The 21,878-nt window shown below is 42.1% G+C and overlaps 5 protein-coding genes across 6 annotated transcripts; 3 read left to right on the top strand and 2 right to left on the bottom strand.

Annotated features, from left to right (window-relative positions):
• Window positions 1-24: 24 nt before the first annotated feature.
• hao1 (hydroxyacid oxidase (glycolate oxidase) 1) lies at window positions 25-3,415 on the top strand. Of its 2 annotated transcripts, XR_015853517.1 has the most exons (9): window positions 25-253; window positions 331-482; window positions 742-1,012; window positions 1,085-1,257; window positions 1,334-1,425; window positions 1,698-1,856; window positions 1,942-2,011; window positions 2,073-2,196; window positions 2,996-3,415. XR_015853517.1 is itself a non-coding variant. In XM_088358637.1 (8 exons), exons 1-8 carry the CDS (start codon window positions 117-119, stop codon window positions 2,138-2,140), a joined length of 1,122 nt encoding a protein of 373 aa, XP_088214763.1. In that variant the 5' UTR covers window positions 25-116; the 3' UTR covers window positions 2,141-2,228. The 2 variants fall into 2 exon arrangements, 1 of the variants encoding a protein (XP_088214763.1); XM_088358637.1 differs by lacking the exon at window positions 2,996-3,415 and having other exon boundaries at window positions 2,073-2,228.
• On the bottom strand, window positions 2,302-4,259 carry lin7b (lin-7 homolog B (C. elegans)). The gene is made up of 6 exons (XM_088358642.1): window positions 4,001-4,259; window positions 3,601-3,719; window positions 3,449-3,520; window positions 3,154-3,363; window positions 2,925-3,088; window positions 2,302-2,836 (listed from the first exon to the last, which is right to left on the bottom strand). The coding sequence occupies exons 1-6, from the start codon at window positions 4,074-4,076 to the stop codon at window positions 2,815-2,817; spliced, it is 663 nt and encodes a 220-aa protein (XP_088214768.1). The 5' UTR covers window positions 4,077-4,259; the 3' UTR covers window positions 2,302-2,814.
• Window positions 4,260-4,359: 100 nt separating this feature from the next.
• Window positions 4,360-10,763, top strand: snrnp70 (small nuclear ribonucleoprotein 70 (U1)). The gene is made up of 10 exons (XM_088358636.1): window positions 4,360-4,544; window positions 4,889-5,042; window positions 5,134-5,196; window positions 5,429-5,483; window positions 5,565-5,629; window positions 5,715-5,777; window positions 5,865-5,946; window positions 9,290-9,391; window positions 9,477-9,576; window positions 9,655-10,763. The coding sequence occupies exons 2-10, from the start codon at window positions 4,896-4,898 to the stop codon at window positions 10,382-10,384; spliced, it is 1,407 nt and encodes a 468-aa protein (XP_088214762.1). The 5' UTR covers window positions 4,360-4,544; window positions 4,889-4,895; the 3' UTR covers window positions 10,385-10,763.
• Window positions 10,764-10,884: 121 nt separating this feature from the next.
• LOC148384475 (mitochondrial adenyl nucleotide antiporter SLC25A23-like) lies at window positions 10,885-16,080 on the bottom strand. Its single transcript, XM_088358635.1, has 10 exons — window positions 15,284-16,080; window positions 14,460-14,583; window positions 14,124-14,211; window positions 13,890-14,001; window positions 13,549-13,707; window positions 13,082-13,234; window positions 12,877-12,990; window positions 12,635-12,802; window positions 12,299-12,449; window positions 10,885-12,220 (listed from the first exon to the last, which is right to left on the bottom strand). The coding sequence occupies exons 1-10, from the start codon at window positions 15,494-15,496 to the stop codon at window positions 12,039-12,041; spliced, it is 1,464 nt and encodes a 487-aa protein (XP_088214761.1). The 5' UTR covers window positions 15,497-16,080; the 3' UTR covers window positions 10,885-12,038.
• A 382-nt stretch (window positions 16,081-16,462) lies between these two features.
• On the top strand, window positions 16,463-20,536 carry gps1 (G protein pathway suppressor 1). The gene is made up of 14 exons (XM_088358634.1): window positions 16,463-16,632; window positions 17,366-17,458; window positions 17,551-17,732; window positions 17,864-18,028; window positions 18,143-18,278; window positions 18,382-18,459; window positions 18,631-18,691; window positions 18,785-18,870; window positions 18,939-19,033; window positions 19,102-19,207; window positions 19,292-19,372; window positions 19,574-19,711; window positions 19,788-19,922; window positions 20,138-20,536. Exons 1-14 carry the CDS (start codon window positions 16,600-16,602, stop codon window positions 20,210-20,212), a joined length of 1,464 nt encoding a protein of 487 aa, XP_088214760.1. The 5' UTR covers window positions 16,463-16,599; the 3' UTR covers window positions 20,213-20,536.
• Window positions 20,537-21,878: the final 1,342 nt, after the last annotated feature.

Genomic DNA, 21,878 nt, shown 5'->3' with positions numbered 1-21,878 from the left:
GAGCGAGAGACTCTGTCTCCTGTTGGTTAATGATTATGGCTGTCTACCACCGTCTGGCCTGGTTCTTTCTATCTGCTATACCTCAGTGAGCACGACTGAACTGAGCTTCAGCAGAAATGTCAGGGCAGCGAGTGTGTGTGTCCGACTTCGAGGTGGAAGCCAGAAAGGTTCTTCCAAAAGCTGTCTATGACTACTACAGTTCTGGAGCTGAGGAGCAGATCACACTGGCTGACAATGTGGCGGCCTTCAAAAGGTACAACACGTTCTCCAATGAGTCTTTTTTTGATTTTAAGAAGTTGTGTTTAATCATTATTAACAAAATGCTTGTAGGTGGCGCCTGATCCCTCGGGTGTTGAGGGACGTTTCCAGTGTGGACCTGAGTGTGTCGGTGTTGGGCCACAAGCTCAACATGCCTCTGTGTGTTGGAGCCACCGCTATGCAGAGGATGGCTCATCCAGACGGCGAGACAGCGACTGCAAGAGGTACGCGACTAGCTAGAACTTCCTCAAATGCTATCTTCACATACGGCTACGTCCATTTGGACAGTGCCAAAAGTTCTTTAGACTGGACTTTGAAACAGACATGTGATCCAAGCTTGTCAACTCACTTTTCCCCTTAACAGTAAGATGCCACAAGATGGTGGCAAAGCACTGGTTTTGTCTAAATGAAATTCCTCAGCTCCTTTTTAAAAGCTTATTTTTTTTCAATGGCTCGTCTGTGACAATCGGAATTTCTTCCCAGCGTGCCAAGCAGTGGGGACGGGGATGATGCTGAGCTCATGGGCCACCTCCACCATCGAGGAAGTGATGTCAGCCATGACCACTTCGCCAGGCGTGGGTGGTGTGCTGTGGCTGCAGCTTTACATCTACAAGGACAGAGATCTCACTCTCTCGCTGGTCCGCCGAGCAGAGGAGGCGGGTTACAAGGCCATCTTCGTCACCGTGGATACGCCGTACCTGGGGAGGAGGCTGGAGGACATGAGGAACTGCTTTAAACTGCCCTCACATCTGAGGTAGAACTTTTTTTGTCCCACTGCTCAGAACAAAAAGCATGCCTATACACTTGGATTCTGTTTTTATTCCAGATTGGCAAACTTCTCAACAGACTCCTTGGCTTTCTCAGAAGGAGACTATGGCAGTGATAGCGGCTTGGCTGTTTATGTAGCAAAAGCCATCGATCCTTCCCTCTGCTGGGATGACATTACCTGGCTCAAGAAAAACACACACTTACCTGTGATTGTGAAAGGAGTGCTAACTGGTAATAGTTTTAACGGCGCTTTTTGTGACCAGTGAGAAGATACTGGTTGATGTGAAATAAGTGTGTGTGTTTTCAGGGGAGGATGCTGCCAGGGCTGTGAACTATGGTGTTGATGGTATATTGGTTTCCAATCATGGAGCTCGACAGCTGGATGGGGTTCCCGCCACGGTGTGTTTTTGTGTGCTTGGTGTGTATTGTAAATAATAATAATAGACACTAATTGGATTTTTTAAATTATTATTCTGTAAAGACAAATACGAGGGTCTACTGTTGTGAATGAAACATTTATAATTCTCCTTCCCCCATTTGATTTAATGAATATTATCATTATTTATCATTTGTTGTCATTTACAACCGTGCATTCTGTTCTATTTGCTTCAGGACCAGAAAGAGCAATGGATTAATGATATAACGGGACACGTTTGTGTGTGTTTGTTTAGCTTGACGTGTTGGAAGAGGTTGTGGAGGCAGTAAAAGGTAGATGCGATGTCTACCTGGATGGTGGAGTGAGACGAGGGACCGACGTCCTGAAGGCGCTCGCCTTGGGAGCGAAGGCTGTTTTCATTGGTCGGCCTGTGCTGTGGGGCCTCTCTTGTCAGGTGAGTCAAGCGACTTGTAGTTTGTCATCAAATTGTTGGGATGAATTTAATATGTTTAGAACTGTGCAATATATTTCGTGTTCAGGGGGAACAAGGTGTTATTGCCGTTCTGCAACTTCTTAAAGATGAGCTGAAACTAGCGATGGGCTTGGCAGGTAAAACACACACACACTTGCAAAACAAAACACATCTAATGATTTGTCTTTATGTGAGCAGGTTGTCGCTCCCTATCGGAGGTGAGCAGATCCCTGGTGAGAAGAGTAGAGGTCACTTCAAGAATTTAACACCATGGCTGCATAACCGCTCTTGATTTTGAAATATAGTCGAGTCATTGCTGAAGGTACAAGAAAAGTCTTCTGCGTATTGATCTTCTTCACATCGATACTATTCATGTCACCCCATTATGCAAAATTCATATCTATATTTGGAAAAATGTTGAAAAGTGTTTGACTGACACCATTTATTTCATGAGTAAATCAAATAAGCGAATAAATAACGACAAGATAACATTTAAAATCACATGTAGCAGCCACGGAGGATAGTTTTTGCTAATGCCTAAAGGTCAACCCTCTATTGGGACATTTGTCACAGAAAAGGTCTCGAAGGCCTCTGTGTTTTTTTTTTTTTTTTTTAACACAATTCCTCAAACTTCACACAATGGACCACATACTGGATGGATGCACAAATCTGATCTAGTCAAGTCACATAGCATGTATAGTACATTACATTTATGTTGTTGGAGAAGATTTAACAACGCTACAAGCCATCACTGCATTTTTCTAAGAAATAGGCAAAAGGAGGGAAAGGATAAACCCAAACGGCAATGTTTGGCTTCATTTCAGGTAGCAGGCGTTAGTAGGCTACTTTGGTTTACTACTTGTCATCTCTAGTCATGCCTCCAAGTGGGACACGTGAGTCAGGTAGGATGGGTGATGATGTGACCACGATGTTGGATCACCTAGCCTCTGGACTCCAGAGAACTGCAAAGTGAGAGAGAGACAGCACGATTAACAAAAATGGGAATATAAATTTGGCCTTATTTGTAAATCAACAATCGACTGCTCTCACGTATAGCTTGTATGTTGTTGTCGTCTTCGGGCAGTCCTCATTTTCTCAAAGCGAGCTTCCATTTCCTCAAGGACCTTTGGGGTGTAACGCACCACCAGTTTGACAGAGCCCTGGGCGGCCTTCAACAGCTCCACAGCCTTCTCATGGTGCTCCCCCTCCACAGTCTGCACAGCCACAAAATATTTTTACAGTAAATCTATCTACAACAAACTACTTAGCGGATTCCTACCACGCCATTGACAGATAGCAGCTGGTCTCCTCTCTTCAGGCCCCCCTGACGATCAGCCACCCCGGCGGGGATCACTCTGGAGATGTAGATGGGGGAGTTCTGCTCTTTGCCCCCCATGATATTGAAACCCAAACCCTCGTCTGTCTTGGGCAGCTCCACCACCCGTGGATGAGCGTGGCCCTCGCTGGCTGCAAACGCTGCCACGGTGGCCTAGTCAGAATAAAAATGATGTCCCCATATTGTTAAGAAATTCTCAAATAAAGCTTATGATTTTTATTTCGTTAGCTTTTAATACCTTGGCTGTCGCCTGCGCTCGCACCTCTGGTCCTCCGACAATGTCAAGAGTGTCATACAGCTGCTCGTACACCTGACAGAGAACAAAGACAGACACTTAAAAGAATTTTAATGCATTATACAATAAAAAAAGAACTTTGCATAGTTTCATACCTCTCTGATAGCAGCACAAAATTTGCTCTGCAGCACTCTTTGCAGGGCCTGTAATTTGGGAGGAGGCAATTCACCTCTGCGCTGGAGTCGGTCCAACAGCTCAATCACCCGACACACATCTAATGGATGCAAGGAAATAGTCATCATTAAAGCGATATAGATGACGTCATTAACACAGTTTATTAAATGCAAACCAGTTCTGTACACATGGGAACTCGAATCAGCACATCGTTTTACAATTACAAAATATTAATTAGTGATTATTTATGATCACAGTTTGCAAATAAATTGCTGAGACAGTAAGATTTTCATAGATTAAAACGATATTCAATATATGTAATTAATAGGATTGAAATCGACAAGATATTATTTTAGTATGGTGTAGTGCACGGTATTGTACCTCTTTCTAAGCAGAGCGGTTCGGCCATGGCCGCCATGTCTGTATCCTTGGCTGGATGGTAGTAAGAGGACATCATAGTGCGCTTGCTTGCCTGCTTGTTTGTCAAACCGTCTCTTCTTCACAGCATCGCCTGCTCCATTGTTAGGGAGACGTCGGACCGGGGGAGCGGGGAGCGAGTACGGGCAAGTGCAGCGCAAAGACAGGAGATGCGCTTGACGAGCGGATGAGTGGTGACGTATACGCGGGCGTGGGGGTGTGCGCGTACGTAATGACGTCAAGCCCATCCAACCACACGCTCACATGAACGCGCCTTAATTTACGACAGTTGTGACTACTATACGGCATTCCGCCATTTTAATTTAGCAGAAGTTCTGCAGACACAAGATACGCACTGGTTGTACTACTTGTCGCACTGCGTTTAGGTTATCTTATTTTTCTTACATACTAAACCCAAATAACCTAAACCTATTAGGCCTTTGTGCTTCTTCCATGTCAGTTTAAATTTGATGGTATAATTCGTCTTTCGACGTTGGATGAGTGAGAGGTAGGAATGTTCCATGCTTCTTGTTAACATAGCCATGTTAGCTTAGCTAAACACGAATTAGTCGAGTGTTGAGCGAGCGAAATTAAATACTCGCCATACCGTGAGGATTTATTTATAATGGTTTGTAGTCTTTTTAAATAAAGACGATTCGTAAAAATTAAATTAAAATAATTTTGTCGCGCCCGTTTTAAGGCGGACGCGAGGGGCTTGCTAGTTAGCACGTGAAGCTAACACACATAGCTTCCTTTGTGGTCACCGTAGGCCTGACGCATTGTTTATTATTATCATTATTATTGTCATTATTACTATCAAACGTGGGTTTAACATGTAATTTGGCTGTCCAGGTGAAAAATGACGCAGTTTCTACCCCCGAACCTTCTGGCGCTCTTCGCCCCGCGGGACCCAATCCCGTTTCTGCCTCAACTGGAGAAGTTGCCACACGAGAAACACCACAACCAACCTTATTGTGGCATCGCCCCGTTCATCAGGCACTTTGAGGTTGAAAGCCTATCACTTATGACAGCAATGTTACTTTACAATGTACCTTGGAAGAAAAAATGCATAAGTTTATTTTTTACATTGTGATTAGGATCCTAGAGATGCCCCTCCACCAACAAGGGCTGAGACTCGTGAAGAGAGGTTGGAGAGAAAGGTGAGGTTGGAACTTAAAAAATATTTGCAAGATGAATTTGAAGGTTTAAATATTGTATATAACACATTGTTTCTCAATATACCATTTGAAATGCTTTATAGACCTTTACTGTTGAAGTCATTTTACCCACAATGCATAGCTGCATATTCGCAAGCGCTCAAGCAAAAGGAGGTTGTCCAATTTGCCGATATAACTGTCAATGACCCATTTTATGCTAATTGTTTATTTGCAGAGGCGAGAGAAAATTGAAAGAAGACAAACAGTGGTGGAGACGGAACTGAAGCTTTGTAAGTGTCTTCATTGACAAATGACAATGTATCTGAGCTGGTAAGGCTTAAATACATTTTCTGATTTGTATTTTTTTTTAGGGGACCCGCATAATGACCCTAATGCGCAAGGGGATGCCTTCAAGACATTGTTTGTGGCAAGAGTGGTGAGTATGTTGAAATAATGGCCAAGTGTCATCAGTGTGGTGATTTCTGCAAGAATATTTCTGAGAAATATTTTCTTTGCCCTAGAACTACGATACTACAGAGTCCAAGCTTCGCCGTGAGTTCGAAGTCTACGGTCCCATTAAGCGTGTAAGTTAATTTGCCCGATATTGCATTAGTTAGTATAATCAAGCCTCATGACCAGCCAACTAATGATAATGTGCCTGTCACTTGCAGATCTACATCGTCTACAACAAGAGGACAGGGAAGCCTCGTGGATATGCCTTCATTGAGTACGAGCATGAGCGTGACATGCACTGTGAGTACAATTATAGCAGTGGGAGCTAAAAAATATTCATCACAATTTACATTCAGGTTGGGTCATCTATTGGCACCAACCTTTCTTTCAATTTTTGGGGGGAGGTTGGTCTTAATATGGACCAGTCCCATATAAATATCAAATTTGGATCAAACTTGGGAAACCATCAGTTCTTGCACATCATGTTCCACATTTTGCATGACCAAAACAGTCTCAGTGGTTGCGTGCTGTTTGTGTGTCTGTGTTTGTTGCGTGTCATCAGTTGACTGATGGTTTGGTTGAGGAGGGGACTGCTTCATTCAGAGGGGAAAAGTGGGTGGACCCAGAGGTAGTGTGCGTCATCTGTGAACCTGAACCTCTTTGCCTGTCAAAGGGCGTTGTCTTTTAACTGTTAGGTGATGTAGCTCTGTGGAAGAGCAACTCTGCTGGTTGGACTCAATTGGTAAGCACAAGGTTAGACTAGTCACTCATCGAATGGGGTACCTCTTGGAAATATCCATTGATTTTTGTGGAACCCCCAACTTAAGAGTGGGATTTTAAAAATAAAAAAATGTGGTCTTCAACCCTGGTCATGGTGAGATTTGAATCGAATCTAAATTTCACCGCATTGATGTATCCGAATTTGGTTTTGATGCCACAATGCCAAAACTGTCCGATTGGACAGGTGGGTGGTCATCTCGCACTGACATCATCTAGGATGCTGGTGGCATTAGCTCTGCAAGACCAGAGTTGCTGATCACAGCAATGTAGTCAAGGAAAGAATAACTTGAGTGGGGAGGCGGGGTTAAACAACCTATTAACTGTGTGTTATTCTCATTGCCACTGCAGCCGCCAATCTGTGATGGCTATTGGCCAGAGCTGGCTGGCAGATGATGATGCTTATGATACATCTACACCCTACTACCACTGCTCAGTGTATGGTTGGTATAATGGGTTTGTATGATGGGTAAGATTTCTTTCCACCCTCCATCTCCTATATAGGGAAGAGGAGCTACGTTCAATGGGAAAAGCCTTTTTTTACTGGCAAGGTGCTTTCCAAGAACTTAGTTACGTTTACAACTTTGACCATTGAACGCACCCCTGAACACTAGCGTATTTAATGGTACCCAGTGACTCTGCCCTTTTTGTTAAAGCCACCTTGGATTGCTGTTCAGATGGACTGTCATAGCCTTAGCAGAATAGAAAACGCATCAGTACTTTGAGTTAACGCAATGCTACATTTTGCTTGACAACCCTTTGTGCACCCGGGAGGGCCAAAAGGAGCCTCATAGTAGTTGCGTACTTAGTTAATTAGCGGCATGTAACTTCATTATATAGTATTTACCATGACTGCGGCATGATCCCAGTTTCATCAGCGCTGGCAAGGCCATAAGTGAGCACTCCAGCTACCACATTCTGGCAGTTGGTAGGTCACTCATATCCAAGACCTTGTCTGACTTGCACATCTATCTTCTCATCAAAGTGAGATGTGAATTCATTTTGATGGATGTACTGTTTACAGATAAACGCTAGTTTGATCGCTACTCGCCATTGTTAGTCTTTGGCTGCATCAACAAATGCATGCGAGATGAGCACGTGATGTCCTGAGCTCTCTGGACAGAAACCAAAGATCTTCTGTTTTTACTATTGCACAGTTCAAAATTTGTGGCAAAGTAGAAAACGTCTCTTGAATCACTTGTTTGCTTGAGGATAAAAGTCATACCCATTTTTAGCCATGTTAGTTGGTTGGTTGCTTGTTCATAAATGAGATTGTATTGATTCAGTAGTGTTGGTAAGATTTTTTTCTGGAATGATCTGTAAAATCCATAGCTAAGCATTGAAATATTTGAATTTGATTCCTAATTGCAAACTATCTTAACTTGATTGTAAACTGGTGGTTAAGGCAACTAATGTTGTTTATAATCCCATAGTTGAACTAAGATGGCTTTAATAGAAAAGGCAGATGTATTTTTGGTAATTCAGAGGGGCCATTGATCAATTTTTACCCTACATGAGTCATTAAATTTAGCTACACAGTAACAGTAATGAAGTAAAGCTCACCGGGTTGGGTTTTTTGTTTTCACTCCCCCCGTTGGAAAAAGGTTTGGACAGTGGGTGAATAATTTCAGATGGAGGCAAATTCTCGTGAAACTTTAGTGGTTAGTGTTAGCACGGCGTTAATGCCTTCCATAAATTGGATGGAGTTGCGTAAAGGCCAACTCCTGCCTTTTAGACCTTTTTTTTTTTTTCTTTTTACCCCCGTTAGATCAGTTTTTGGTGCACAAGTGGGGGTTTGGTAAGGCCCTGTCAGTGGATGGCATCCTTTGTGAAGAGAGGAAGTGGAGGGGTTCTGGTAAGGCCCCTGACTGCTGTGTTGTGACAAAGTGAATTCTGGCGTTGAGGGGTTGTGGTAAGGCCCTCTGAGCTTTTGAGACTCTTATAAGGTCGATGTGAGATTCTGTCTTGTCTAAATGGTGAAACTGAGGGGTTTTGGTAAGTCCTTGTTCTTCAACATCAAGACGGTAGCGCCGTCATTCCTCGCCACAGACCAGTGTAGCAGACAGGAAGAGGCATCCCAAAGTTCCAAGTTCTTCAATTGTGCAAGATGGATCGCCAAACATTTGTGTGATATCGTGGGGTGAGGTGTGAGACACTTTGCGAGTGCCTTATTGTCGGTTTGGTCATTGTCTCGCTCTTGCATAGGAGGATGGTAAGCAGGTAAAATGTTTACGACCGATAGAAACGACCACACAAGGTTCATGTCCGGTAAAAGATCAAATACTGCTGTTCGCAAAAACGTCACCATTCTGATAGAATTTAATGTCCGTGTGTGTGCGCGGGCGTGTGTGTGTGTATGTGTACTAATTTGATAGTTGATGAGCATTTACACACGTTTGCATCGGTAGCGTGAAGAGGGTGTCAAGATTCGGCGACTACAATGTAGTACGCAGACAGAGTGGCAACTACCCCAGCAAGCTTGTTAGCTTGTCAAGTGAACGCTACAACAAAATTATAGAATATTTACATTATTTCTGGATGCAAAACTTGTCACTGCGATGAGTGACGTAAAACTAGTTTGTTTGAAGTGACTTTATGCGGAGTTTAAGTTAGATGTAGTAACGCCACTGCTGGTCACAATGAAATAACTGGTAAAAAGTGCATGGTGAGTTACACGATAAAAGAACGTTCATCGGGTGGAAGGAAGTCTACTCCCATTATCCTTGGGCTTTAATCCAGGGAGCAGCCCTCTCGGCTTCACCTGCTCCTGGTCAGTATGCTAAAGCACTGTTTGTTTCCTTGGCTAACAGTGATGCATCATACTCTTATCACCTGTGCTTTTCTTCTCCCCGCTCCTCTTCTCCAGCTGCCTACAAGCATGCCGATGGCAAGAAGATCGACGGCAGGAGAGTGCTGGTGGACGTCGAACGAGGGCGCACTGTCAAAGGATGGCATCCTCGTAGGCTAGGTCAGTAGAGCTTGTTTTTCTTCTGACAGAAACTTGAGTGACACGGCAAATGTCGAGGAAGTTAACCCAACCCTATTTTCTTCAGGTGGAGGATTAGGAGGGACCAGAAGAGGTGGTGCAGATGTCAACATCAAGCACTCTGGCAGAGATGATGCATCTCGCTATGATGATCGACCCCTGGGAGCGTGAGTTCTCTTTATTTTTCTTGAGCACACCTTCAAAATGGAAGCGCAGCTGATTTTGCTTTTTTTATTGCGTTATAGCGACCGTGATCGTGGGGATCGTAGGGAGCGTAGCCGCGACAAGGAAAGAGAGCGTCGAAGGTCCCGATCCCGCGAACGCCGCCGCCGCACCCGTTCCCGCGAGCGCGAAAGGGAGCGAGAGAGGCCGCTGGCGCCACCGGCGGAGGAAGCCCCCGGTAGCGGTCGGCGTCGAGACAGAGAGCGCGAGCGAATGCCGCCGGCCGGAGGAGACAGCAGGAGTAGAGAGAGAAGTAGGGATCGGGACAGGAAGAGGAGGAGTAGAAGTCGCGATCGTAAGCGTGAGCGCGAGAGGGTCAAAGGGCCTGAAGGGGAGGAGGTTAGTCAGGGAGATGGCGGCCCAGAGGGTGGCGAGCGTGCGCCGGAAGAAGCAGGAGAAGCAGCTGAGGGTACAGAGGAGCGCAGGGACAGGGACAGAGACAGAGAAAAGGATAGGGACCGCAGACGCAGCCATAGGGACAGAGACAGGCGTCGGGGAGACCGGGACCGGGATAGGGATCACAAGAGAGAGCGGGGAGACCGAGATAGGGCCGAGCGCAGAGAAGAGCGTCACGGCTCCTTACGAGAAGATATGGGCCCTCAAGACGAAATGGCCGCCGAGGAGGGGGAAGAAGTGCCCAACTCGGAGGAGTACAGTCAAGATGGAATGATGGACCAGCAGTCTGTGCCTGATGAATATGCCCCTGGTGAGAATGGCTACAAGATGGAGGCAACAACTGGAGATGAGTACTAACTTAGATCCATCCGTTTCAAAATGTTTTGTAATTTACTGTATTACAATCCCTAAATTAATTGTATGGAAAAGATACCACATAGAGATGATATCTGGCCTTCCTCTCTGTTTACGCTTAATACTGTTTGTTCCAGTGTGAACCTGCCCAATTTATTTGTGCTCATCAATCTGGATTTCGGCAATTCAAGATCTTTTTGCTTCTAGTGTTAAGGAAGGTGCCCAGCAGCCCAAAACACAAGCTGTCACATTTTATTTCCAGCTTTCGTAAGCATTATGTCCAATTGGCTACAGATACTTTGTTTAGTGTGACATTTGAAGGTAATTGTGTGGAGATTCACAATTGTGTTGTTAAAAGTTCAATTAAATTTTTTTAATTAAATTTGGGTGTCATTTTGTCCCAGGGTTATAGTATTTGGATGGATGGATGTTTGATGTACTTCTAAGTTCTTATTGTTGTTCCTAGCCTTACGTCCACACCACTATCATATGAGGTACGTATATCTGCAGTCAGTCAAAACATCCTGCATAATCCTGATTAAAAAAAAATGAATTGAAATTCACACTTAAATTCTGCTTTTTACAATATTTCTCTCCTTTTTTTTTGCAGTAGAGTGGACTCCCGCTTTTAGATCAACGAAAGAAACATCACTGAAAATGATTTATCCCGTCTACAGCGACACCTGCTGTACAGTCACATTGTCCACAATTTCCGTTATTGCAAAATGCCATTTAAATTATTAAGGAGAACCACTACATAGAATAGTAACACTAATAGACGTCCTATATTTATGTATGCATTGCATTCACAATGTTGTGCGTCACATTGACTTTCGACTTCATGTGTGGGCAACAATATTGCAAATTAGGTGAATACAAAATATAGATAAATATGTATTTTACTTAAGCAAAGGCATTTTTTTCAAACAGTCTTTAAAATGCACATTACTTTTAAGGTATTAAATCAATTCCCATGCAATGGAACTGTGCGTTGTGTTCAAGCATAACAACCATAACATGCTTTACACAGTCATGCGCTAAAGGCTCTATTCGAGACAAGCATTCATCATGTAACATCGAATGCAAGCAAATTTAGGAGAACATTCTTTGCATTGGGAATGTATCAACACTCCTGATAAATCCATTTGCATCAAAATATTTTAAGATGATAAATAGATTTTTGTTTCACATTTGTTTGGGCTAAATCTTCATTGCAAAGATTAAAATATTAAAAATAGATATGTATGATAGTAAACAACTATATTGTACAAATCAGATTGATTTGAGATGAAAGGTAATGTCTCTGCAAACATTTCATAATAAATAAAAAGCTGTCAAATTTCATGGCAGTACAAAAAATAGAGCAACTGAAAACATGATTTGAAAAATATCAAACTTGCATCACTCAGCAGTAAAGCTCAAAATTTATAAACTATACTTTTCAATGACAATTAAAATCCTGCATGATGTACATTCTTTAAATACTCTCCCCTGATATCATGCTAATTCCTTTTTTTGGGGAGGGATTATGCAGCCATGAGCAGAAATGCGAAACAAAAAAAAAACTTTTACACTTTGGGTTATAAATTGAAGAACATATGCATTATTTTTTGAGTCTGTGTTCTTTATCTTTTTCAGTGGGGTCATCCTTGGTCATCTAGTATCCCACCCCAAGGAATTTCTTCATGTGCTCATACACCACATAGGAGATGCTAACAGCAGGAATGACTTTGAGAAAATTAGGTGTGATGCCACGATACAGACCAGACACACCTTCATTGGATATGATGTATTTAAACTGGCCCACCATGGTCAGTTTTGGTTTACCCTCCGTGCTGGCTGAAAGAAGTGCAACGATAGCCGTTACGGTCTCACATGTCAAGTGCTTACTTGATCAGACTCTGCAGAAGATCTCACCTTGCGCCTGCATTCGTGTCCGAATGAGAGCAAGCGGATATGACGCTAGCTGCCCACAGGTGCTGGAAACGGTACCGCAGCCCAGAAGGACCAAAACACCTGGACCTGCTGAGTCACGAGAGTACTTCTGAAGCCAGGTATTCTTAAGAGTCTGAAGAAAAGAAAAAAAGTTGAACATGAAAACACCACTTCTTGGACTTTCCAGGACCACAATGTGTAATTTGTTCAAAAGCACTTTTACAATAATTCCAACTTTCAAATGATATTTTAACATTTGTAACTGTCAAGGGGGATTTGACTTTTGAGGTTCGACCTTGTGATGACTCAGCCACTAACCTCATACACAGCCAAGTCGATGCCAGCATAGGGGATGATACCAATTGTATTTGGCAGGTAGCCCCTGTAGAAAGCCCGAAGTCCCTCCCTCCTCAGGATCTGTCTGGCGCAGTCAGCCACACCCGAATATTGCCCTGTTGTCCTTAATGTGAGACGAGTTTTAAGCACCTACCAGATAGAAACAAATGTAAACATCAACAGATTCAAAAAGTATTTACTATTAAAAGTTTCATAATTTTGACCTCCATGGGGTAGATGATGGTCTGGGCAGTAGCTCCTGCCAAAGAGCCAGCAAGAAATCTTTCTTGTACTCGTAAACTTCCCCCCTCCTTGCTGCCACGAATCAGCCACTTGATCTAAAGAAAAAGAAGACGTGCACAGATATAAGAAATGATGGGCAAAATATTAATTTGTGTAAAAATTCCCAACATGCTTTTGAACACTGACCTGTTCATAGGCCATAAACTTAATGGCGGATTCTGGGGCAATCTTGAGGACATTGATCCCGTTTCCCCTCCAGAGTGCAAAGACACCTCCTTCTTGGATCATCCCTCTTAGCCCCGACCACAGATTTTTCCCATGAGAGACGGAACCGTGTACCTTGATACACAAACCAGGCCAGCAGTCTTATTATACCCTGGGCTAAATTTGAGAATAGAGTCCCTCATGAATATTGATACTGCACTGATTATCCTATTTATTCTCTCGAGAACACAAACAAGACCCTAAGATACATATTTGTACTCATTTAGATCACTTTAGGTAGATGTTTCCAAAAGTTCAGTGCCAGCTTAGTTAAAAAGGAAGTTTGACGTCTATTATCATCAATGGCAGTGAATGAGTTCATATTTTTCTACGCGAGGCTCGCTACACTAGCCAAAAGCCTGAAAACCAAAACACATGGTAGGACTCACCTGCAGGAAAACTTTCAGGCGATCCAAAGGAGCAGTTCCTGTCCTGGACACGGCACCTGCCATTGCTCCCGCAACCAATTGCCTCCATACCAGACCGGATCGCCGTTCCTTCTCTGAGAACTCATCTGGCACCGTCAAATGTTCCCCAATGTCAAACATCTTCCAATAGTTTTGAGATTAATGAATTTCATCATTAATTGTTGGTACAGTACACTGCTAAATAAAACTGCTACTACTATGCAAGCACAGATTACACAGAAGAAAAGATTTTGCCACACAACACAGTCAGATGATTTTTAATATGGAGATTTCAACACAATCGAAGGAATTGATTTACTCACATGGGAGTGTTTCCAGTAGTGGACAATGTCCTCCATGTTGTGGAAAGGATTGAACAGGAAGTAATCTCGCCATTCTTTCCAGTCAATGGTCATGGTGCCATCCCTGTCCATACTGGGAAATTGGCAAACTTGCTCATCATTACTACTATTAATATTTAATCCCAGTGATTCTTTTGCTTGCCACTTTACAAAAGATAGAATTGAACATGATTTTTTAAAAATCTTTTCTTCTACCTCTGCAGTATTCTGGAGGCTTGTTCTTTGGTGACCTCCACTCCAAGCTTCTGCAGTAAGTGCTGGATCTCTCCCACATCGATTTTACCTTTAAAAAAAAAAAAAACACAATCGCATGCTACTAAATAATCCGTGATTAGTTGTGACCTGAAAACTGTGATGTCATTTTTGTTCAAGTGTCAAAATGCATCTGTGTAATATACCAAGTGTGAAGCCCATTGAAGCTGAGCAACCAAGTCTGTTTACTAACAGCCAGTTAATTTTAGTAAGTGCTTTATTTAGACAGCTGGAGAAGGAAGACCTGCATGTGTGTGTGTGTATTTCATAGGTCAATACCATCATTGTTCCGATCCAGTTTGTGGAACATGAGCCATAGCCTCTTCTCATGAGCCTGGAGATACTCCGAGAACTCCTGAAAGTCCAGCAAGCCATCACGATTGATGTCACTCACCAGGACGATCTGCGGGTGAAGATTGGAAGCTGTCAGGAATTAAGGTTGGAAAGATGAGAATATAAAGTTTCCAGCACGGAACGCCCCAGTGTAATGTGTACACAAGGTATGGTGGGCATACAGAGAAGTGAGTGGTCACATGGTAAAGAGTGCAACACGTATCGGTTTACACACAAGTGTAGTGAGGAGGACAGAGGAAGACACTGTCCTTTCATAAAAGTTCAACTTACCTGGTGGGAAATTTAATTTCTCCTCTCTTGAATGTAAAAATTGCAAGCAAAGCAAAACATAGAAAACAACCATGTGACATTGCCTCTATTACAAAAAAGTAGGAACACCTTAAGGAAAAGTTAGATTCTCCTTTCATGCTATAATACAATGTTGATAGGCCAGATAATTAAAACTAGTGTTCTGTTGGAGCTGATTATTTTGAGGTCAAATTAGAGACAATTGTGTTTTTTATTTTCAATTGCATGAGTTTCTTAGTTTTTCACTTTCACTGAGATTGTCATATTTGTTCTTGAATGTTAATTAATATTATTATTATTTATATATATGCCATAAACCTATACCTGGTTTGACACCCTGAAGTTAAGAAATAATGGCGCAGGAGGGGTTCATATTCAAATGAATGGGCTAATTTATGAATACGATTGCGCATTATTAACTGCTGAGTGTGCAATATGCACACAAGGGACTCGGGACTCACCTCTTCAGCTTCTCCTTGGTGTAAACCACGAGCAGCTAGTCCAATTCGCAGTTCACTGATGTCAACCTTACCATCTCTATTCAAGTCCAGTTCCTCGAACAGATCCGCATATCTCCTCTGACGTTCTGCCTCCACATACGTGACGTTTTCTGCCTTCACTTCGTTTGTTGCGCGTTGAGGTCGGTCGAACAGATTCTTGTCTTCTTCGCCCATGAAGCTGAGAAAGCTAACGGTTTCCCTTTCTGGTCCGAAATTAAAATATAGCCCAAATTAAACACTATACCGCGCTGTATCCACGGACACCGCAGCTTGAAATGGACGGAGGTGCGCGTTGCGTTCCGTGGGTGCGCGCTACTCTTGCGCAGTGGACTCATTAGTCATGGACCATTTTTTTTTGTAGCTCATGATAAATCACCGAACCACTCACATCCTTTTATGTGGTAATCTTCATTATGTGCGGTGCTCCCCAGCGTGACAAGTGAACCATTGACAGCTTATACTTGCTAAAGCTGTAGCAGATAGGATTGCACAGTGTGACGCAAGAGATAGTTTAAAGTGCACAGTCAGCATTCACACGCTATTACGGAGGGATTTAACAGTCTGCAGGGGATTTATTATTTCAAATATAGGGGGAAAAAAACACTAAAATGTACAGGGAGACAGCTAAGAGACCCCAGAGTAGATGTTGCGTGCTCCCAAACAGCAACCACCAGCACCGAGATGGAACTGGAGGTCCTGGAGAAGTTTTATTGAGGCAATTTATATGACAGGGCCACCCCCAGTTACATGTGCTGCAGATGATGATGCAAGAATGTACACGCTCGTTTGGAAGCAAACAACTTTAGTGGCCTCTAGTGGCACACAAAGTTAGTTGCTTATCAAGTGGGCTGCATTTTTTAAAAATAAATCAGCCAATACTAAACAGAAATGCAGAGTCCGGAGATTTAATTTCTACTTTTTAAATATTATTTAAATATAGCAATATAGGTAGTAATTTATTAGTGGTTCGTTTGAAAATCTATAATATGCAAAAGCTATTTGAAAATGAGAAAAATACAAATAAAACAGCCTTAGCCTTATAATCGTGTTCCAAATGGTGCAAACGCGGTCCGTATTATTTTGTTTTAAATTTGAGATTATTTTGACCCTGTCATATATTAGCGTGAAACTACGCCTTCTCGCGATCCGTAGTAAGGCTCATTCTACCGGCCGAATCTGAAGAGCAACACACCGATTAGCAGTAGCACCGCTGCGGGATTGAACTGCGCACTATAGTCATATTGTTAATCGCGTCTAAAAAGGCATACACGTCAAATATGCCTTTGCCTGTGCAGGTTTTTAACTTTCAGGTAAGTGTGTCGCTGTTTACATATATGCTATCGGTAAACTGTTGTTATCTACGAAAACCAACGCATTAGCTAGCTAGCTCTGTTAAAATAGAGAACTTGACCAACAAACTGTCATTCGCAAACACTTATTTACATTATTATAGCAATCATTTAGTTAAATTACACAACTCTATGTTTTTGTTTCAAAATCATTTCAATAGTGTCTGTAGTCCTTCTTAAGAAAGGCTACGAATAAGCGACCAAATAGTGGATTTTAAGTGCTCAGTTCGCTTGATTTAACCGAAGAAACTCACTCACTGACATACTACAACTACTTATAAATAGAATAAAAACAACCTTAAATTCGCATTTTAATTAAACAGCATTTTAATTACGTTTGAAACGGTTAGCTTAAACAAGGCCTCCGATGGCTAACAAACAAAATTGAAATAGGAGTAGCATTTTCGGATTAAAAAACACCATTAAATGGCAAAACTAGTGCAAGTGTCTGACTCTTACACAAGTAGTGAAATTTCAACTTAATGAGTGTTTAAACATTATGTTGCATTGATAGAGGAACAACTTGTTTACATGTGTGCATTGTAGCGTACCATAGCCACGTTTGTGGTTGCTGTTTCTCAAGACTCTTGCTTTGACAAGTGGCTTCTGCATAAGTCTTTTTTTTTTGTAATACTCATACTACAAAGTCATTGAAAACAATTAAGAAGGTCAATGCTTAATGCATTCCTTATAGGGGGCTGTGGAACCCATGCAGATTGATGCAGATCCCCAAGAGGACCAGCAGAATGCGCCAGACATTAACTACATTGTGGAGAACCCAACACTGGTACGTGGTTTTTAGTGAATGCCAAAGCATTTACTTAGCCTGTTAATGGAGGAACCCTGCCGTCATTTCAGCTCTCTTGCTTTTTTTTTTAGGATCTAGAACAGTATGCGACCAGTTATGGTGGACTAATGCGTATCGAGAGACTCCAGTTCATCGCGGAGCATTGCCCACAGCTCAGAGTGGAATCCTTGAAGATGGCTCTGACTTTTGTCCAAAGGACTTTCAACGTTGACACTTATGAAGAGGTCCACCGCAAGCTGTCTGATGCCTCACGGTACTATGGTGCTCTTGACATTATTTTAGTTTTGGAATGAATATCTCTATTGCTGTTATGATTTTGTATTGCGTAAATGAGCTTGTTAGTCTCTTTTCTATGGCAGCATAATCCACCATATTTGCCTTTAGGGAAGTCCCAGGTGTACCAGAAGTAGCTCCCGAAGGTGGGGTTGTCCCTCCTCCTTTGGATTCAGCATGGGCAGAGTCCACCAGGAAGAAGGCTCTGCTTAAATTGGAGAAACTGGACACTGATCTAAAGAATTACAAGGGGAACTCAATTAAAGAGAGCATTAGGTATGCAGTCTAAGGATTTGTATTTATGAATACGTTTGCAGTGTTATAGTTGGACATTTAAATTCTTTCAAAGGTTGATGAACTAATCCTTGTTTTGGTGGACATCTTTTCTAGGAGAGGACATGATGACTTGGGGGATCATTACCTGGACTGTGGTGACCTCAGTAACGCCCTTAAGTGCTACTCTCGAGCTAGGGACTACTGCACCAGTGCTAAACATGTCATTAACATGTGTCTGAATGTAATCAAGGTAAAGCAAATCAGTCCCCTCCACCATTGTTTTAAGTGTGTTCAACAATCTGCTATGAAAAGATGCCAGATAATGAGTTGCTATTTCCCCCCCCCCCACACAGGTTAGTGTTTATCTCCAAAACTGGTCTCATGTACTGAGCTATGTCAACAAGGCAGAATCCACACCCGAGATTGCAGAGGTGAGCCTCAATTTCCTAGAATAGAAGATCACTTGCTGATCATTCGCTGTTTGTACCTGCTTTATTGAGATTTTATTGAACTCTGCAATGCCCGATTCATCTAAGTAGCACTAGATACGGGCTATTAATAACAGGCAGGTAGAGTTCATGTTATGTTTGCTCTTCATGCAGCAACGAGGAGAGCGAGACAGCCAAAATCAAGCAGTTCTTACCAAATTAAAGTGTGCTGCAGGTAAGAAAACATTACAATAGTTTAGATTCTCATTCGAATGCCCTATCAAAGTCGGGGGGGTAATTATTTGTATCTACTATCTTTGTATTTGAGGCCTGGCGGAATTGGCGTCTCGAAAATACAAACCAGCTGCCAAGTGCTTCCTGCAGGCTTCCTTTGACCACTGCGACTGTCCAGAGGTGAGTCAGGGACCATATTATTCAGCTTGCATAAAAATGGACTGTATAATGTATGGATGTCTCTTCAGCTTTTGTCACCCAGTAATGTAGCGGTCTACGGAGGTTTATGCGCTCTGGCTACATTTGACAGACAGGAGCTCCAACGCAACGTCATCTCCAGCAGGTATTAGATTTGTCGTTGATTTAAATAGAAAATAGAACGCTTTAATGACAATCTCTTTTTGTCCCAAGCTCTTTTAAGTTATTTCTAGAATTAGAACCTCAAATTCGTGACATCATCTTCAAGTTCTATGAATCCAAATATGCGTCCTGTCTTAAGCTACTGGATGAAATGAAGGTATAAATACATAAATAAATAAAGAATGAATGCTGTACAGGAATGATTGTTTTGGGGATGAATGATTGTGGTTTGTACCTTCAGGATAATCTTCTGTTGGACATGTACTTGGCTCCACATGTCCGGACACTGTACAGCCAAATCAGAAACAGAGCTCTTATCCAGGTAAGGTCAAGCACCGTGCAGTATAGGATTGCATATTTGATTTCAAAATAATAAAATAAAAATTGGATATCGGCATTTGTTCTGGGCTTCAATTCCAGCCTAAAAATTGTTCTTGCAGTGAGCCTCGACTTTTTGCTATTTTGCTATTCACAAATTGACCTATTTGTATCCATTCTTTTTGGGATGTGCTTCTGTTTTCAGTATTTCAGCCCCTACGTTTCAGCAGACATGACAAAGATGGCTCAGGCCTTCAATACTACAGTGGCAGCCCTCGAAGACGAACTCACTCAACTTATCCTGGAGGGGCTCATTAATGCACGCATCGACTCCCATAGCAAGGTGCTAAAATCCATGTCTTTGTTTTTTCCTTTAAGCAAATGCCTACCACCTGATTATCTCAACATGTTCATCATAGATTCTGTATGCGAGGGATGTGGACCAGAGAAGCACAACTTTTGAGAAGTCACTCCATATGGGCAAAGAGTTCCAGAGACGAGCCAAAGCCATGATCCTCAGAGCAGCTGTGCTTCGCAATCAAATCCATGTCAAGGTATAAGAAAAACTCTATTTTATTTGTCGTGGCATTTCCACGAAGCAACTTCTCTCATCCTCAGTTGGCACAAAACTGGATCCTAGATTTGTGGCATGCTGTCTCCCTCTAGTGGTTTGCAGTGGTACTTATGTTCAAGTTCCCATTGATAACCAATACAGAATAATTTGTTTCTGTTACACACAACAAATCTGTTGTGCCCTTTCCCCCTTCAGTCTCCACCCAGAGAAGGAAGTCAGGGTGAACTGACACCAGCCAACAGTCAAACAAGAATGAGCACCAACATGTGAGTCAGAACCTGTAGAAAGGATCATCTAGTCGTTTTTGCAAAATCACTCACCTGAGTCACCTCGGTCCACCTCCCATTTTCTTTGCTAAAGAATATAACAACACACAGTTTAAAGACTTTAAAGTTCTAGATTGAGCTTTTGTATCACATCTCACAGAAAAAAAAAAAAAACTGAAATGATGTGGAAATGTGTTTAAGAAGAAAACGTGTGGAATTTCAGCATTTGAGCTGTTACTGGTTGGAGATGCACTTTGCTCCGCTAGCTCTTTATGGAGAAGACTTATGAACTGTAACAATGTTTTAAAATAAAATGCCTTCCAGAAAACTTGTTTTCATTTTGGTTGTGCATAATGACACTCAATTATTTCACTACACTAAAATTCAGTCGCTTAAATTTGCTGTTTAATGAGACCAACATAACTGTACACCACTAAACTCCATAGGAATTCTTTACTTTTGGAACATTTAAAACCAAGTAGGCAAGTATCAAGCCAGGCTAGATATCTCTTGGTGTCCTACTTATTTTTTGACGTCCATTATGCCTGATTCTTGCTCACCCATCATTTCTTTCATGTCTCTTGCACTCTCTCTCTGCCCTCATTCCTCTTGTGCTTTTGTCATTCACTTTTTGTCTCTTATGAGCACAAACACCCCCAGGCTAAGGCTTCTTTCCCGCACACGCACACACACACACACACACACACACACACTTCATTAAATGTTATTATCAACACTTAAAAATATACCAACCCACCATAAAATGGCTACATTTAAAAACAGGCGTGCATTCAATGATTTTCTTTTTTTTATGCAACTCATGTCGAAAAGACATATGCATACACACATACCCACACATGAACCCACACACTTCACTGAAGTACTTGCTGGGCTGATAATCATCACAGCTAATATAATCAGGCTGAGAGCAGCAGTGGCAGCCCATCATGATGAGATTGTCTCTCGAATATTCAGATAACTTAATTCTTATTCCACTTGGACTCACACACTCTCCCAGCACTTAGATATACACACACACTTAACGCACACACATGGTTAATAAATAATTTGATTTAATTTAAGCATAAATACAAAATCTACAACAATACTTGGTGAGTAAATAATAATAGGAACAGTGATCTATTTTTTGTATTTAAATTTGTATTCACCTGATTGATAAAATCATTAATTCTAACGTCCTAAAACTTTAATGCATATCATCATATTAAGTGACTCAACAATCTAAATTGAGTCGGCCGCCATCCAAGAGTTTAACTGCAACCAATTTTTTGTCACCACATGTTTCTGCTCATCAATTTGCGGAAATGATGGAAGTTTTGCCTCTGCTACGCCACGTGAACATCTAATTAATGTCAGATTGTCACTGGGACTCCGCACATGGATGTCAAGCCACCGTGCAATGATAACAACCAATGGTTTCTTTCCTCTTCTCTTCTCAGCAAGCGCTGACCACGGGGAGGATACAGCGCAGAGATTGTCTATATTTGTAAAGAAGGTTCACTTATGAGAAAAAAAATCTGCCTAAAATTACCAAGCATCAAATAAAAACCATTGCGCCGCCTAAATGTGATAAAAATAAATCAAATTAATAATCATAGCAATTCCTCCCAAACGTGCTCTGATCTATCAGCACGAGTTATAATGAAAAC

This window comes from Syngnathus floridae, chromosome 17 (assembly GCF_059516105.1).
Source record: "Syngnathus floridae isolate MCC-2025c chromosome 17, RoL_Sflo_1.0, whole genome shotgun sequence".
Lineage (NCBI taxonomy): Eukaryota > Metazoa > Chordata > Actinopteri > Syngnathiformes > Syngnathidae > Syngnathus > Syngnathus floridae.
Note: the sequence above shows the minus strand (reverse complement) of the source record. Positions and strands in the feature narration are given on the sequence as shown.